Source organism: Urocampus carinirostris, chromosome 10 (genome assembly GCF_059441175.1).
Source record: "Urocampus carinirostris isolate Australia breed hairy pipefish chromosome 10, RoL_Ucar_1.0, whole genome shotgun sequence".
NCBI lineage: Eukaryota > Metazoa > Chordata > Actinopteri > Syngnathiformes > Syngnathidae > Urocampus > Urocampus carinirostris.
Window position 1 is genome coordinate 40,123,644 of NC_142358.1, and position 18,229 is coordinate 40,141,872.

Below are 18,229 nucleotides of genomic sequence, written 5' to 3' on the forward strand. Positions count from 1 at the left end.
TTTGGACAACAGTCTTTGTTAGCTCTTGGTTGCTTCCTGGTTTGAGGAGGTAGACTCCAGATTTGGAAGTGACTTTAAATGAACATGACTCCAGGGCAATGTTCCCTCTAATTTTCCTTACGGGTCTGAGCGTTCACACAAAGTCGGTGAGCAACGCTTGAAACAACAGTAAGCAACCATAATCCCAAGTGTGGCATGATAATTAATTATCAAACATGTCCAAAACTTGACATCACGTTACATTTTGCAGAGTTTCCGGCAATGCAAAACGATTTTTCTCTTTTGAATGAATTGACTCAAAGGTTGTACGGCCTACAAACGTCGTTTGTCTTACAATTCTTTCACAAGATATCCATTTCTTTTAATTTCCTGATATATTTTGTCGCATAATATTAACATTTTTTGGGGCTTATTTAGTCGGTTGTAAGATCCAGAACTGTACTTAATCACATTTTTTAGTGGAAGTACAATGTTGGCAACAAGATTCACTTGATATTATTGGAAATTATTTGAATGCAACACAAACTTTTCCTTCTTTTTTTCCGTGTTTTTTTTCTACTTTTTTTAAATTTCCTTTAAAAAAAAAAATCATGTTTACTTTTTCCGAGCAGTTACTTTTTTCTTTTTGTTCTCTATTTACTTTTTTCCTACATTTCTTTTCTTTTTTTTCTGGCTTTTTTCTAAATTTTTCCTTTTTTTTTCTCTTACTTTTGTTTCTTTTTCTCAGCTTTTCACTACTTTTTCATTTTGGTATTTTTTTTTCTTTTTTGTTCTATTCCCCCCTTCCTTTAAGTCCCTTTGTGCATAATTTTACATAATATTTGGTCATGTTGGATTTAAAGAAGCAAAAACAACCTGAAGAGCCGTTTAGGACCCGAAAGAGCCGGTTCCTTTTAGTGAGCTGAGCCGAAGAAGCCAGTTCTCGAAAAACTCTACTAACTTTACTCAACTTCGTTCTACTTCGACTCGACTTCAAAATACCGCATTTAGGACACAATGTCAGGGAAACCCGTGTATTTTGACCTTCATGCACTGTCACTTTGACTTAAGTCGCTTCTTAATTAGTAATTTTGAGCCCTCATTTTTGTGCGCTGGGTAGATTTTCTTGTGCGCTGTGAATGTGCGAGCATTGCGCAATTGTGCGCGCGCGCAGCTTAGAGGAAACCCTGCTCCAGGGATGTTTTTTTTCTAATAACTTTTAGCACTCACGTGTCCCAGTTTTGTGCATTAGCTAGTAGGCTACATCCTGCTCAATTGGCTGCCACTTTGAATATACTAGCCCATTCATGGCAAGCCCTACCACCGAGAACGTTATACAGACTATTCACCTTTGCTGGTTTCCTGACTACTTGTGTCAGCAGTAGTTTGAGATATCTTCAAAATGTTAAAAGTTATTGTGTTAACAATGCCCAACAGATTTCAAAAAGCCCATATCTTATTTTCCATTTTGCTTATCTGCTTTAATTTTACTTTTTTAAAGCCTGTTCGGGGCAGAACAAACCCTGAGATAAACAATATACTGAAGCCATATCTCCCTGAGGTGGCGAGTCAAGAACACATATTCCACTTGGCTCTTCCCAACCTGACACCGAACATTAAGCCTACAGCACAACAAGGGCGTGAGTTGTTGTGTCAGGCAACCCTTCATCAGCAGAGGCCTGATAGCATACACTGGTTTACCCCCTCTGCATCATATGTGTCGATATCAGTCATTTTGAACTATTCACATCTATGCCTAGCACAAACTCTTGCATTCATTAAATTAACTGACCTCACATGCAGAGCATGTTTCACCTCATCTATCCAACCATAATTCTGTATTTTTCCCTCATTCCGTTTCCCGCCATTTCTGCATTTCATACTCTTAGTCAAACGGTCTATCCATTCTTTCCATATGTCAAAATATTTTTCATCAAACCTCTCACCGCACCAATTCTTCTTATTTCCTCATTCCTTAACCTATCCAGTCGTTTTATTCGAGCGTCTTAAGAAATAAACGCAAAACTTGTGTTACTCTGCTGCCATCTTCTAGCTTAAAGTCTTGGTGACTTGAAAAGCGCTATATAAATTCAGACCATTCACCAATTGACTGCAGGTTTAAGTTTTCAAATGATGCACCCCACCTTTAAGTATGTGTTAGTAATGCCCCAATGTGTTCAAAGAGCCTTTACAAAAAGAAATCCATCACACCTCTCTGCTCTTATCTTACTCTTATCAGAGCTATGCGGGACTTGCAACTAAGCACTGCTTGGGTTTCCAACTAGGATTCTGGCCTGATAATATGGTTCTAAAGCAGAGGTCGGGTTTCAACCTAGGGTTCCAAAGTAGGGTTTGGCACTGCTAAGGTTCCCACTAGGGTTCGAAGTATGATTTTGGATCTTAAACAGGGCTTTTTAACCAATGATCGTGTTTCAAAGTAGGGTTTTAGCCTCAAACAAAAGTTATAAAGTGCTGAGTGGTTTCGCAAGGCACAGTATCAGTAGTTGGCAGCAGATTCATTTTTTCTTTCATTTAATGATCTATTCTGAACTATTTAATAAGCTTTATTATTTGATAACTCAAAAAGGTTTTAGAGTTTTTCCTTGTCCTCATGTAGGTTTTAGATCGGGGATGGTGTCATAATAGTCTGTTGTTTGAAAATAATCTGTGGTCTGTGGAGCCCTTTGAGACTCTGATTAAGGGCGTCACAAATAAACTTGACTTTAGGAAGCAGGAAAGGGGGAGGGAGAGATAGGGGTGGAGAGTGATAGAATGCTCGTGCTTGCGATTTTCTGTTAGTGTAGTATGAAAATGGTGAAAGTAAGAAAAGAACCGATTCAAATACAGTCCAAACGACAACCCAAACCCCCGAAAGGATGAAAAGCGAAGAGTTTATTGAGCGCGTCTCGGAAATGAACATACTATACTTTAACGCGCAACAAGTGTTGTAGAATATAAACTTGCATTTGTAGAATAGATTTGCATACATTTGTTCAGGAGACTTGCTGACATGTAGAAAGACTTGCGTACAGTTGGGAGAAATGTTGCTTACATCTCGGGAAGGTCTCGGCGGACGAATTAGTATAAACAATCCTCCTTAAGGGAGGACAACAGATAACGGCAAAGGGCAAGGTGACATAAACTGGCATAAACTTAAAAACACTTCCAAATAAGGACAGAACCCTGGGCATGTACACGTAAAAGGGTGTAGCGTGAAAGGGGGCGGGGCTAGACCGGTTTACACATGCTGTGTTGAAACCATAAAGACCCACGTATATCTGAGATTCGCTGAGTTTCTTGTTGAAATTGTGTATCAAAAAAAAGAGCTCCCTCTGACGTCATTTGATTCCTGCATTCTTTGAACACGTATGAGACGATTCAACAAATTGGTCTTATCTTCATCACAAGCAGCATGACAAACTGCAATAATGATTTAAACCAGAAGATGGCAACAGTGAGTAGAACAGTTTCAAATTTCGGATAGCAGCTTTAAAGAAACTTCCATTCATCCATTTTCTGGACCAAAGGGTCTTGGGGTTTAGGAAACATTCTCTAATCCTTTAAGTTTTGATCCTACATATGTTCCCCAGGGCATAATTATTTGTCGCTAAGCTAAAATGAAAATGACATTTCCAATGCTCAGATAGCAAACAGTCATGGTTTTAATTGAAGGAGCTGTTATTGAACAATGAATACACTTGGATGTTTCTGCATGTATCTTCTAATAATCAGGACGTGGTGTTTGGACTAGTAGAGGCGCCAAGACCATGGTACAGTAAATAATTGACTTTGCTTAGTCCAAATTGACTTCTCAACAAGTCAATAGCGGACTGTGGATTCCCCTCCATATCCTCTTCAATTGCTGGGGCGACCTCTGGTGAACTAGGATCAAACTCTTGTAAGCGCACCAGTTCTCCCGGTCTTTCGCTCTGATATCGAAGGTATGGAATCCGGCGTGGGCCTTTGGTGCAACCCCCAGGGCGCTGAAGCACATTCCCACATAGACATCATCTATAGGAAAGAAGGGAATAGCTCCACAGGCGGAATACAGTGGTCCAAGCAAAGCCCCAGAGATGATGAAGCCACCTCCCCCTACATAGGCTGGGTAGGGTCCATCATAGAAGCTCAAAGGAATAAAGTACTTGCTTTTGGGGTCCCGCAGGGGACTTGCCGTCCTTATCACTTCTCCGGCGTACAAGCTGGAGGCTTTGGAAGAGTCTAAAGAACTGAGGTATCTCAAAAGGCCCGGAGTGTTGACCATCACGTCGTCGTCCCCGCTGAAGATGAAGGAGACCTGCGGACACCTTTCCAAGGTCCACCGAAGGAATGTGTTCATCTTGAGGGTCAGGTTGAAGAGAGACTCGTGGAAGTCGGCCTGCAGGACATCTCCGTGGTGTTCAGCTTCGAACCTGAGCCATTGATTGAGTAACTTTGTTTCCTTGGCATAAATACATCAATAGGTAGATAGATACTTTATTCATCCCCGTAGGGAAATTCACACGTATCCTTGTGTTGAAAAATAAAATAATAAAAGATATAGAATACAAAAATACCGGTACCCAATATAACACGTTGATATAGAGTATTTAAATAGTGCTACGGAAAATACACAATGTAAAAAGAATAAGGTAATATGCAAATGTAGGGGTGGGATTTAATGTGGGCTTTTACTGCCTCAGGTGGAGTTAAAGAGCCTCATGCCATGAGGAAGAAATGCCACAGTTGTCAAAACAGGCCAGATCAGGCCCGCTAAGCGTTTGAATCCGGCCCGCGAGACGACACTCAGAGAAGCGCAAGAGAAAAACAAGCTGCAGGTTGAAATATGTCAACTTGATGTTGCCAAAGAAAGGTGCCTCGAACAAAGACACTGTACTTTTATTTCTTTTTCTCTCTCTTTCTCTTTCCCACCCTCTTTTCCACCTTTTTTCTCCCACTCTCTGTCTCTCTCTCTTTTTCTCTTCCTTTGTTGCTCTTTGTCTCTTTCTCTCTCTGTGTCTTTTTAACTTCTTTTGCTCTAACTTCCTTTTCTCCCTTTTCTCTTTCTCTCTTCCTACCCTTTTCTCTTCTTCTGTCTTTTATTTCTCTTTGGATTTCTTTATTCCGCTCCCTTTCTTTCCCCCTCTCTCACGACTTCTCTTTTTATCTCTTTTGTTTCTTACACTCTCTCTTTGTCCCGCCCTCTCTCCTTTTCCCTCCCTCTTTCTCTTATTTCTTTACCTCTCTTTTTCTTTCTCTTTAATCTACTAGTCCGGCCCCCGACAGAATGTTTGTTCTATCGTGTGGCCCCCCGAGTTAAAATGAGTTTGACACCCCTGACTTAAGCAAAACATCATTGGTAGTACTTTCAAATTTGCTTTAAAAATTAGGTACATTGCAGGCTTTAATATTGAAAGAGTTTAAGATCTTTCTAAATAGTCTGCAGTTACACTTCGGGCCAGAGGTGGCAGTAAAAAAAATAAGACAACAAACGTTTAAAACAAAGACTGTAATCCCTCATTTATCGCGAATAATGGGGAGCGGGACCCCCAGCGATACATGTTAATCTGCAAAGTATCCCCCTACCCATTTTTAACATGCTCTCTAGTAGCCCCCGATTGCAATTCATTTTAGGCAGAAAAAAACAAAACTGCCGTGCATCAAAAACCCATACTAAGGAATATTCGGCCGGCGATACTGGCTGTGCAGCAATATACGATCGGGGATAATGGATCATGGTCGCATAAGCACACTTCATTTTCGGGGGAAATCATGGCAATAGGGAAAAAAAAAGTCGCCGGAGCAGAGAAAAGTGAGCATTGCGTTCCCCGCTCGCAGTAACATAAGATCAGGGATAATGGATCATGGTTGCAGGAGTGCACCTCACTTTGGGGGGAAATAACAGCCCAAAAAAACTGTCGGGTCAAAAAAAAGTGTGCATTGCGTTCCCCGCTCGCAGTAACATAAGATCAGGGATAATGGATCATGGTTGCAGAAATGCACCTCACTTTGGGGGGAAATAACAGCCCAAAAAAGCTGCCGGGGCAAAAAAAAAGTGTGCATTGCCAGTCCCCGCTCGCAGTAATATGAGATCAGGGATAATGGATCATGGATCTCAGGCGTGCACTTCATTTTGGGGGAAATAATAGCCAAAAAAGATCCACCATGGCAGAAAAAAGTGTGCATTGCCAGTCCCTGCTAGCAGTAATATGAGATCAGGGATAATGGATCTCAGGCGTGCACTTCATTTTGGGGGAAATAACAGCCAAAAAAGATCCGCCGTGGCAGAAAAAAGTGCATTGCCGGTCACTTTCTTTCCTCTCTTGTCTCTCTCTTTCCCTCTCTTTTTCTCGTCTCGTCCTTCTCTTTAAATCTACTTGTCTGGCCCCTGGGAGATTGTTTTTACAGCATGTGGCCCCCAGCTAAAGTGAGCTCGACGCCGCTGCTTTAGAGCAATCATTGAAGGTGTTTTAAACACGACGACAAATGTTTGCTACCCAAACCCTTTAAAATTAAGCGGTTTATATTACATTCAAATTGATCCAAAAAAGTAGTTTGTCATTTATCAGTAATTTATTACCCCAAAGACTACACAACATCCTTAGAAGTTTAGTTACCGATACCGACCTGACCAATGCGGCAAGATCTGGGTCATCCATTGAGGCAGAACCCATCAGGAACACAGTCCTCACATGCAGGCTGCCATTGTGGAGATGCTCCCGTCCCCAGGTGTCACGCACCGCCTGTGTCAAAGTAAAAGAAATGTCTTAGCGTGTTCGGTATTAGTGATCCCAATGCGAAATACTATTCCTGACAAAATAAAGTCCTACTGTTAAGACAGTTTGAAGTAAATACATTTAAAAAAAGATAATTCGACATTTGAAAAAAATGCTAACATTAGATAGGAAACACATTGTAAAAAAAGATCATATGATTCAATTATTTAATGAAATAAATGATTTTAACAAGCGGACAACGGTTTGTAATTCCTCATTTCAAAATCGTTTTGTGAAAAATACATCATCGCGAGTACCAGCACATCATTCGTTATTGCTCGCTGTGGGCAGAACACGCAAGCTAGCATAGGCGACAGAGAGACCCTGTGAGTATCTTAATCGTTAGCATTGCTCGATAAACCAAACCTTTCCTTTTCAAAAAAATCCTTCATTTTGACTCTACCTGGTGACGGTGTGATCCACGAAGGACAAAAATAAACCAAATAAACTAGGTTTTTCCCCTCTAAAAGTCAAATTCCTTGTCTCGGCGATCAGAGTGGCTAGTGTAAGGTTTTAACATTTCTTAAACTGAAATCTGACTCCGAAGACACTTCATGCGACTTGTCTAAACCCTTACAGTTGGAGCATGTCCAGAAGCCGGAGAGATTTAATTACCCGAACGACGAGTTTAGTCCACATATCAATTTATTTAGCAGAGTCAAAAAGTTGAACAAATCGGATCTTTCTGCCGTGCCAAAATTACAATCGTGTGCAGCAGACGACGAGGTTCCAGGGTCTTCCCGTGTTATAACCCATGACGATGAAATGTTCACGCCAAACTGCTGTGATTGGTCCGCGCCGTCGTCGATGCAAATTTCCCAACCATGATTTGAAGAATGGGAGAAGGGGTGACAGGCACTTACTCCCAACACCCTAGGTGAGGTGATAAGTCATTGTTATCTGCACAGAATGGTAGGAAAGGCACATTCCAATGCAAAACGTGGTTTACGACACCCTTCTCTCAGAGTTTGCCCTCAAACACTGAAGTCAGATTTTAGAACAAGGATATTTGACTTTACTTAGAATAAAACAGTGTATAAAATAGTATATAACTTCACTAGCTACACCAAGACCCCAACAAGGACCTGATTTGCCATTGAGCTCCACATTAAAGTTGCAGTAGGGAATTCATTTATTTGTTTGCTCTTGACTGAGGACTGCTGAACTTTGAGAACCACCGTGTTCTTGTCGATTTGGGATTCCCTAAACTTAAGAACATCTAAATTGTGATTGATTGGTCTTTTTGGTGAACCCACGTCATTTATTGTCAGGACCAGAGCGGAAACAGAACCGAATTTTGTTGTGTTTCTCAGATTGTGATCCGAACACGGAAGTGGATCTTCCGTAGAAAGCGATGGCGGTGTCAAGGACGGAAAAACAGGTCGATAGGACAGGGACAGGAGAGCAAAAACGTGGTCGGGGTCAGAAACGGGTCGTAAGAGCAGGTGTGGTCAGAATCAAAACGGGTCGTAGCCGGAGACAGACGGGAGCAAAAACGGGACAGGTGGGAGTCGGGGTCGAAAAAGGCTTGCCTAGTACACACTGAGGTTCGCATATGAACTGACAAAAGGGGATTGACAGGACTGTGTTTAAGTAGGGACAGGGAGCCAATCAGGACCCGCAGCGGTTGGCGCCAAATTTCCGGGCACATCAGTAATCATGACATTCATTTTAAATGTCATTGAAAATTAAAAGTAGATTATTGCGGGACATTGAATTCTGATACAAAAATAGATTTTAGGTTGATTCTAAAATCCTAGACGTGTTCACAAAAACACAATTTTGTGACTTGTAATAGGTTTAATGACTGAAATTACAATACGTGACTGGTTATTATACAGACGTTTAACTAGAACAAGGGTTATAAACCAAGACCAACTAAAATTTCTTCTCTGTCACCCTTAACCAAATAAGAGTGTTATTTTACTAGAACAAATGTTAATTGTCATCCATTTCCTTGTCCATTTTTCTTTAAAATTGCCGGCTTTTGTTCAAATAAATGTGACTTTGGTGTTTCCTCATCATTTTACCACTCATCAAACTAAGAACTAGCACAGTAGCTATTCTTGGCTCTGCCTAAATAGCATAGGTGCCGAACCAAGGTTGGGAATATCTTGACAGACATATTTAAAGGGATATCCAAATTCTAAAATATACAAAATGTGAGAAAATGGTACATGTTTTTGCATGATATCAATATAAATCATTGGTATATTCCAATTTTTCTTCAAGACAATGCCTTTAAGACAGTTTGTCTCGTCTTTGACTTCCTAAACTCTGACGTCATGTGAAGCCAGTCACCATATTGGTTTATTGTTTAATCAGCCGAATAGGTTACATTTCAAGCCAAGTTTTGGTAGTTATTGTCGAGAACGCCTAGGCGTTGTGTTGCAGGTGGGTGCAGCAATTGTAGAACAAATGGCAAGCATCAAAAATAACACAAGGGGAGCTAACAGGGCCTAAACCAGCCAGGACAAGGCAGACTAGCCGGCTGCTAAAAAGGCTAACCAGGACTGATCAGCAGAAAAAAACGGGAGGCTGGCCGACCAGAAGCGTGCAGCCAGAATAACCGGAAGCTAACGACAAAAAAACGATCTCGCCAACTAAAACAAAGCCAGCCATAAGTATACCAAATTAACACATCAGGAAATCTGGATGGTAAAGAGGACAAACTGGGACTGATTGGGCGTAAAAAAACGGGAGGCTGGCTGACCGAAAACATGCAGTAAGCAGCAAAGATAACTGCAAGCCAACAACATAAAACCTATGTCGAAGTGTCCTTGGGCAAGACACTGAATCCCTAATGCCCCCAATAAGCAGGTAGGCGCCTGGCACGGCTGACTCCCTATTGGTGTGTGAATGGGTAAGTGTGAAGCAGATTGTAAAGCGCTTTGGGAGGTCTTCATTGACTTGAAAAGCGCTGTATAAATGCAGACCATTTACCATTTAACACGCCAACAAACACGAACCCAGCCAGGAGAAGGAACAATGAGCACTAACCTAGACCAAACAAAACTGGAAGCCTCTGGGAGCCCAAATGCTAACAGGGAGTTTTCTAAACAATATTATAATAATTGCATGACAGGCGGCAAAAACCACAAGAGGAAAAGAAAAATCACAATAACATCCCTAAAATGAGGCAAAGTCAAAAAAGGAACACACGCTGTACAATATGGCAGGTAAACTAACCATTTGATGATCAACTTGGACAAAACAGCGTCACAATAAGTAAAGTTCCAATTACGCCAAGCTAAACTGAGCGCTCTGCATTCGCTGATTACTACAATCGCTGTCTGTTTCGCTTCTCGACGTCACAGTTCTTGAGGATATGAGGTCAGAACTACTTTGAAGAGAGCCAAACTGCGACTGATCGGGCGAAAGAAAACGGGAGGTTGGCTGATCGAAAACATGCAGCAAGCAGCCAAGATAACTGCAAACCAACAACAAAAACCTAACACGCCAACGAACACGAACCCAGCTGGGAGAAGGAACAATGAGCGCTAACCTAGACCAAACAATACTGGACCCTTCCGGGACCCCAACTGCTAACGGGGAGCTATCTGAACAATATTATAATAATTGCAAGACAAGCGACGAAAACGAGAGGAAAAAAAACCCATCACAATCATATACCTAAAATGAGGCAAAGTCAAAAAAGGAACACACGCTGTACAATATGGCAGGTAAACTTACTATTTGATGATCAATCGGACAAAACAGCGTCAAAATAAGCAAAGTTCCAATTACTCCAAGCTAAACTGAGCACTATGCATTCACTGATTACTACAATCGCTGTCTGTTTTGCTTCCTGACGTCACAGTTTTTGGGGATATGAGGTCAAACCTTGTACTTTGAAGAGAGCTGTTGGAATTAAAAATCAAAATGTACCGTTTACCAAATTGTTCGAATTAGTTGTCCGACTCCATTAACCAAACACAATCTACATTCACCAAACAATTTATGCAAATAGTTTCTTGAGGGAAAAGATGAACAGGAAGCCGACATTTCCACCCGGGGGCTGATTTAATTTCCCTAAAAATTTAACTAAGTGTACTCCAGCGAAAACGGCCGAATTAGTGACGTTGGAGTCTCTGGGAAGCCCCTTTTCTCAAGTCCTTTAGCTTTTTCTTATTGGCCATCTTCTCCCCGCATAATGGTGTGTCGGCTCCTCCCATGGGCGTGCCAAGGAAGCCCCCTGGGCTTCACCATCTCGAAGAGTCACGATGTCTGGGGTACTCAAAACAACAGAGCGTTTCTACGTCATCAGGGCCTTTCTGAGTCTGGATCTGCTGATCAGGGTTGGGTAGGGTTACTTTAACTTGATTACTTTCAATTACTTTTGGATTACTCCAATACCAAATATGCTAATAAAAGACAAAAGAAACTAAATGTGAATAAAATTACTAAATTTTGTGCAGGCTTGGGGAGTAACGGAATACATGGAAGGGCAAAAATGATGTTGGCAAGCTGTTTGGATTGATTTTCATTTTGTTTGTCGCATTTTATGTTCGTTTTGCCGGAGATCAAAGCCAGGAGAGAAAGCTTACCACGTGTTGTGAGTCATCATTTTATTCATATTTAGTTTTTTGTCTTTTATTAGCATATTTGGTATTGGAGTCATCCAAAAGTAATTGAAAGTAATCCAGTTAAAGTAACCCTACCCAACCCTGGTGCTGATTATCTTATCAGCCGTACGTCCCATTCCAGCCGTTCCTGTAAACAACATTTTCCACCAGAGTGTCCTGACCTCGCACCACAGCCCAGTCAGTGAATATCTTTTGCATTAAATGTAATTTGTATTCAATCGTATAAAATCCTTTATAGTCCAATGTATAAAATCCTTCAGAGCCATGCCGCGCGGAATATTTTGGAACATATTTGTGTGATTGTGGGGAGGAACTCCACACATTCTGTGCCTAATCAAACAAATTAATTCACATTGGTTCAACAAGCGCTTATTCATTCTTATGTAAACAGTTGTTGAATTCAATAAATGATGTGTCGGTACCTGCCGCCGCTCAAAGTTGGCCGGTATGGACTTGATGGCAAAAAGCAGGAAAGTTGCTTCCTCGCCGCACTTTTTGGGCTGGTCGATGAGAAACGGAGGCGAGCGGCATTTCATCCCCCGGAGGAAGTTCCTCAACAGGACAGGGTACGAGTCCACATCGTGCACGTTCGTCTCGATTAGCTCCTGACTGATCTGCTGGCAGTGAAGCCAAAGTGGCTCCTTGCTGAACCGTTCCCCGCCCTGCTTTGCACGTTTCAGACCCAAGTGAAGGAGCCGGTTCCAGTAGGCTCCATTTTCAGGAATGGAAGTCCTGAACGCAGAAGATATGTTGACGCCGAGTGGGACGAGGACCGGGGATGGAGGTCGAGTTCGAATCTGGGCTCGGACGACGCGTTGGACTTTGGTCTGGACCTTCGTGTCGTGGGTGACGGGTGGATTGGGTGGCTCCTTGGCATTGAAGACCGCCTCCTTTCGTAGGGTTGAGTAGAGTAAACCAAGGAGTAGAGTGGAAAGGAGAAGCAATACTCGGAAGTTTTGAGTGAGACTCATGAAGGCGTTAAGCGTTGATCATTTTCATGGACAAGAGACGGACTTCTGTGGAAGAAAAACACATTAGGAGTCTTTCCCAGAAGTGAACATTCTAGACCAGGAGTGTCAAACTCATTTTAACTCAGGGGCCACACGATAGAACAGACATTCTCTCGGGGGCCAGACTAGTAGATTAGAGAAAGAAAAAGAGAGAAAGTAGTATAAGAGAGGGAGATAAAAAGAGAGGGTGGGACAAAGAAAGATAGAAATGGAGAAAGAAAGAGCAATATAGAGACAGAATGGGAGAAACAAGATAAAAAAATAGAGAGGGGGAAAGAAAGAGAAAGAAATCCAAAGAAAAATTGAAAAAGAAGGAGAGAAAGAGACAAGGGGAGAAAAAAAGGAAGGGGAAAGTAAGAATTAGAGAGAGAGAAAAGGAAAAGAGCAAAATAAGGTAAAAAGACACAGAGAAAGAGAGGAACAAAGACAGAAAGAGATAGTGAAAGAGAGAGTGATAGAAAAAGGGAGGAAGAGAGAAAGAGAGAAAAAGAAAAAGAAATACAAGTACAGCATTTGTGAGAGGCACCTGTCTTTGGCAACATCAACTGGACATATTTCAACATGCAGCTTGTTTTTCTCTTGCGCTTCCCTCAGCGTTGTCTCGCGGGCCGAATTCAATCCCTTAGCGGGCCTGATCCGGCCCACGGGCCGCCTGTTTGACACCCCTGTTTTAGACACAGGGTTCATACACCTTTTTCATGGCCAATTTTTCAGTGCCTTTCAAAGAAAGAAAATATATATACTATATATATATATACTATTTTATACACGGTTTCATCTTACGTAGAGTCAAATATACTTGTTCTAAAATTTGACTTCAGTGTTTAAGGGCAAACTCTAAGAGAAGGGTGTCTAAACTGCATTTCCTTTGGAATGCGTCTGTGGTTTCCGTCTGTGTAGATAACAATGACTCATCACCTCGCCTGGGGACAAGGGCGATGAGCTATCACCCATCTCCCAAGATTCAAAGGACTATTGGGAATTTTGCATCGACGACCGCGGACCAATCAGCCAGCGGCTTGGTCATGGGGCGTAAACATTTCATCGTCATGTGTCATAAAAGTGGACAACCCTGGAAGCCTCCGTCGTCTCCTGCACATGATTGTAAAATTGGCACAGGCAGAGACCTGATTTGTTCAACTATTTGATTCGGCTGAATAAATTAATATGTGGACTATATTTGGCGCTCGGCTCAATAATTTCCCTGACTTTAGAACATGCTCCAACTGTAAGGAATTAGACAAGACACATGAAGCGTCTTCGGAGTCAGATTTCAGTCAAATAAATGTAAAAACCTTAAAAAAATCCAGCAGCAATCACAATAAAAAAATTTGTAATTGATGACTAAAATAAAGTCACTGCTAGCACATACTTTGCGCTGTTCCTATCTATAATCAATGATCTTTTTGTGTTAATGAGCTGCTATAAACTGACATGAATTCTGCCATTCGGCTTCATCAATGCACACGCAGCTAGGCTACATCACACTTGTTTACAAACATGAAAAATGCTATAAGTGTTGGTTAATACCAGTGTTTGAAATAACATCTGGTCGGACGCCCGGGGCGTGCATCTTTTACGTCGGGCGTACAACTTATACAACGTCTATGCCCGGGTGGCCGACAACTTTTTCCAAGAAAAAAAAAAAAATCTTTCGTTTTTTTTTTTTTTTAGACAGGATGGAATGGTAGCTTGTTACAAACGTTTGCTTTATTCGACATCTTCGTTCGGTTTGGAAATGTTGGTTCGTTTGGCGATTTGCATAGTCTGCAGCCAATCAGAAGCCTGCATCGAATAACTTTGTGCTTCCGGACTCTCCCGAGAGTTATTAGGTCGTGCATTTGCAAATCGTTTTCCTAAGTAGACGCTCAGAGAACAAAAGACAATTAAGTTATATACTATTTTATACACTGTTTCATCTTACGTAGAGATACGTGGTTAGGAATCAAGCCAAAACCTAAGAAGAAAAGATTCAAAAGAAGCTAACAAAATTGATGACGCTACAAAACGTAAACGTACATTAAAAGCATCGCGGAAAGAGGAGTTCACGTGGCTTGTAGCAGACGAGGCAACGCAAACATTGCATGAATGAATATGAGTCAATACAGGGACATACTGATGGCAAAGGGAAAACAGTGATGTCATATACATGCAAATGAAATGAAATGAATTGATCTGCATTTATATAGCGCTTTTCAAGTCAATTACTTCCCAAAGCGCTTTACAATGTGCTCCACATTTCCCAATAGCGGCCTTGTTTTTGCAGCCATGTAAGATGCTAACCTGCTTATTGGGGTTATTAGGGGTTCAGTGTCTTACCCAAGGACACTTCGACATGTAACACGGACGAGCCGGGATTCGAACTGGGATCCATTGATCCCAAGACGAGCGCTCTACCTCATTTTTTATGAATGTTATAAGTAGATTTATAAAAAACTAAATTTTAAAGTGTTGTTCTGTTATATATTCTGATTATCAATCGTTTATACTTTGCAACAATGTTTTTTTTTGCGATGAGTCGTCTTATTGTGTTCCAAGGTGTGAAAAATGGGGCAGGCATCTTTATGGCCTGGCAGGCAACTTTTCAGAGTTGTCTGTTTTACTTAAATTTAATTTATATCTTTTGTGTTTTTTTAGATCTGTGTCTAAATTTGTTAATAGTTTTTTTTTTTGCATTTTATAATTCATTCGTATCACTGAAATATTTTGTATTTTTACTTGTTGTTCGACTATAAATCGGTTCAGTGTATAAAAAGCATAACCAATTTTGTATTTTACTATTTATTTTGTAGATCTGTGAATATCTAATTTATATCTGATGTATTTTTCAGGGATCCACTCCAAAACATGTGAAAATATTATTGATAATATATATTACTAAAAAAAGAAGGGAGGAGCCATTTGGAAGCCAAAAGAGCTTAATGAGCCAAGCCGGAAAAAAAACGCTATTTGAAAAAGAGTCGCAATTACCATGATTAGTCTGATAAACCTGTCCTCTTGCATGCAACAGCAGGGCGCAGTACTGCTTCACATGGCAACTCGGTAAATGAGGACTGGAGCCACCGTCTGTGTCATTTTTACACACGTTTTTTTTTTTTTCTTCATTTAAAAGCGTGGTCTATCAAGTCAGATTGCCAAGAAACACGGCAATGGAAATCATTTCAAATATTTTCAAGCACTTCACCCAAATTTCCAACATTTTCTTGACCTTGAAAACACAACATTAAAACTGAAGCATTTTCAAAGATTTCAAGCGCCCGCACGAACCCTGTATAAATTGTCTGTGACGAGTGTATCATTCATGCTGCTTCAATCACACATCCGAGCTTTGTTTTGCTGAATACTGCAAAGAACCTTTTGGTGGCGCTTTGCCACAACATCTTCAGGCTAAGGGTGGGCAGATTGATCCAAATATCGATTTTATCGATTCTAAGCATTTGGGTCGATACTATAGTCCTGTGATCGATACTTCAAATTACCACCAATTTCCTCAAAGCCGCTCCAAGTTTATGCCTAAGGGTGTGACTGACAGGCACAATTTTAGCACCTCTCCCTACCTGGCCTGCTGCTGCATCCTGCCTGCCAGGCAGATGAGAGAACACAGAACCCTACCAGAAGCTAGAAAATGACATAAGCAAACAGGAAGCGCAGCGTGATGTGGACTTGATGGCGGTGTCGGGAACGGGAAAAAGTTAAAAGCCAGGAGAGGAGCGTAGACGTGGTCGAGTTCAAGAAAACGATCGTTATTCGGGACAGGAGAGCAGAGGTGGTCTCGCTTAAAATAGATCGTAGAGGAAGAAAAACAGGAGCAAAAACACAGGTCAGGTGAAAAAGGGCTTGCCGTGTAAAAATGGAGATTCGCAGACGGACCGACAAAAGGGGATTATCAGGAAAGAATTTAAATACTGACCAGGAGCCAATCTGTCAACAAACTTCAGCTGGTGCCCACGGGCGGGGGCTAATTGGGCGCCATGGCAACCGTGAGAAGCACATTGTAAAGCGCTTGGGGATGTCTTCATTGACTTGAAAAGCGCTATATAAATGCAGATTTACATTACATTACTTGTATTTTTACCATAAATAAAGACAATGCCACGGGATTTTTTGTGTTAGTCTGCTTCCATGGCAACACCACACATTTACATAAACACACGAAAAGCTCACCCTGCAGATAGCAACAACCAAAAATGTAAACTATCTCCCAGGACTGGTAAGCTATTTCCAAGCACCTCAGCTGCCCATTAGTTTAACAAATGTAGAATTTTATTACAATTAGGAAAAGACACATTTAAAGGGACATTGTGCATTATCAAATTTCAAAGTAAAGCATTTTCTGTTTGTCCTTACACATTGCACGCAATAATATCTTCAGAATTAGAAAAAAAATGCAATGTCTTGTACTTATAAGGTCATGGAAGATATGATATTATAACTAATAGACAAAATATACACTATATTTTAAAATTCTGTCTAAACATATGGAAAAGAGAAGCGAAGCGAGCAAGCAAGACGCCTCTCCAGAAAACACATAAATGACCTAATTACGTGCAGAATATATCATTTTATCAGAATTCTGAGCCAAAGAAAAACACTTTATTTGGCTCCAGAACATTTTTAACAAAAACGAGAAGACAACAATGATCACAGAGTTGTCCTTGGTGGTCTTGGTTACTTTCTCCAAGGTGTGTTTAACGCAAGGCAATTAACAAGGGGCTTTCTAATGAGCGGCTCTATACTCACGGGAGACACCCGTACTAACACAAAACCCGCTAAAATATACATTTAAATAGCTGATGGGGATTTAAAAATAAAACAAGAACTTACTTGAAGATGAGTAGCACCAGGGTGCTTTCGCAGATGGACGACGTTTGCTAATAACAGTGCGCAAGGAACTAGTTAACGCGGCGGCGTGGGCGGGACGAAGAACTCAGTATTTAAATATTTGTCCTTTATATCAGAATAAAATGGATTTTTTTTCGTATTAAAAGTAGATGAAACAAGAAAATGTTTTTCATGCACATTTTTATCACCACAAAATGAATGATATTGTGCCCGGAAATATGGCAAAAATCTAGGGTATAAGACCTATGTTTAGGACATTGTCTCTTACCTAGTGGTATTTCTGTAGTGCAGTGGTTAGGACATTCGCCCATCACGTAGAAGATCTTCAGTTCGAGACCGAGGGTAAATATTGTTGGCCGGTGTAGTGCCTAATTACCTCGCTCCCGAAAATAGAGATCGCATTCTATATAATAGGCTTATTAAAACATAAAAGCTATTGTCGGGAGGCTCAGCAAAATGCGCGTTCACGCGAGGGGGGGAGGATTTTGCAGGGGAGTCGAAATTAGGCACTACACCGGAAGACTCCTCAACAGCTGGAAAAGTGATATTTTGCCATTCATCGCAGAGCACAACATACCTCCAACAGTTGCCGATCACTTCACAAAAGGCTTATGAAAAACATGTTTCCCAGTCACAAGGCTGCAAAGGTTTGTATTTTTTGTCCCTGTTAAAAAACAGGTCGTAGCCGGATACAAGCGGGGAGATCAGGAACGGGCAGGTGGAAAAACAGGTGCAATAATGGGACACGCGGGAACCAGGGTCAAAAAAGGCTTGCCTTGTAACAACAGAGGTTTGCAGACGGACTGACAAACGGAGAGTGACAGGACAGGGCTTAAAAATGGACAGGGTGTCAATCAGATAGACCGCAGCGGCTGGCGCCAAATGAGCGGGCACAGGTGATCCAAATTGGTAATATTCTGTTTGAAATTTCATCTCATCTCATCAGCCGTACCGCTTATCCTCATTAGGGTCGCGGGGGGGGCTGGAGCCCATCCCAGCCATCTCCGGGCAGTGGGCAGGGGACACCCTGAACTGTTTGCCAGCCAGTCGCAGGGCACAC

At 41.4% G+C, this 18,229-nt stretch overlaps 1 protein-coding gene across 1 annotated transcript; it reads right to left on the reverse strand.

Annotated features, from left to right (window-relative positions):
• Positions 1-3,618: 3,618 nt before the first annotated feature.
• b3gnt2l (UDP-GlcNAc:betaGal beta-1,3-N-acetylglucosaminyltransferase 2, like) lies at positions 3,619-17,243 on the reverse strand. The gene is made up of 4 exons (XM_088345403.1): positions 17,152-17,243; positions 11,740-12,333; positions 6,583-6,698; positions 3,619-4,388 (listed from the first exon to the last, which is right to left on the reverse strand). The coding sequence occupies exons 2-4, from the start codon at positions 12,286-12,288 to the stop codon at positions 3,791-3,793; spliced, it is 1,263 nt and encodes a 420-aa protein (XP_088201529.1). The 5' UTR covers positions 12,289-12,333; positions 17,152-17,243; the 3' UTR covers positions 3,619-3,790.
• Between the last annotated feature and the right edge of the window lie 986 nt (positions 17,244-18,229).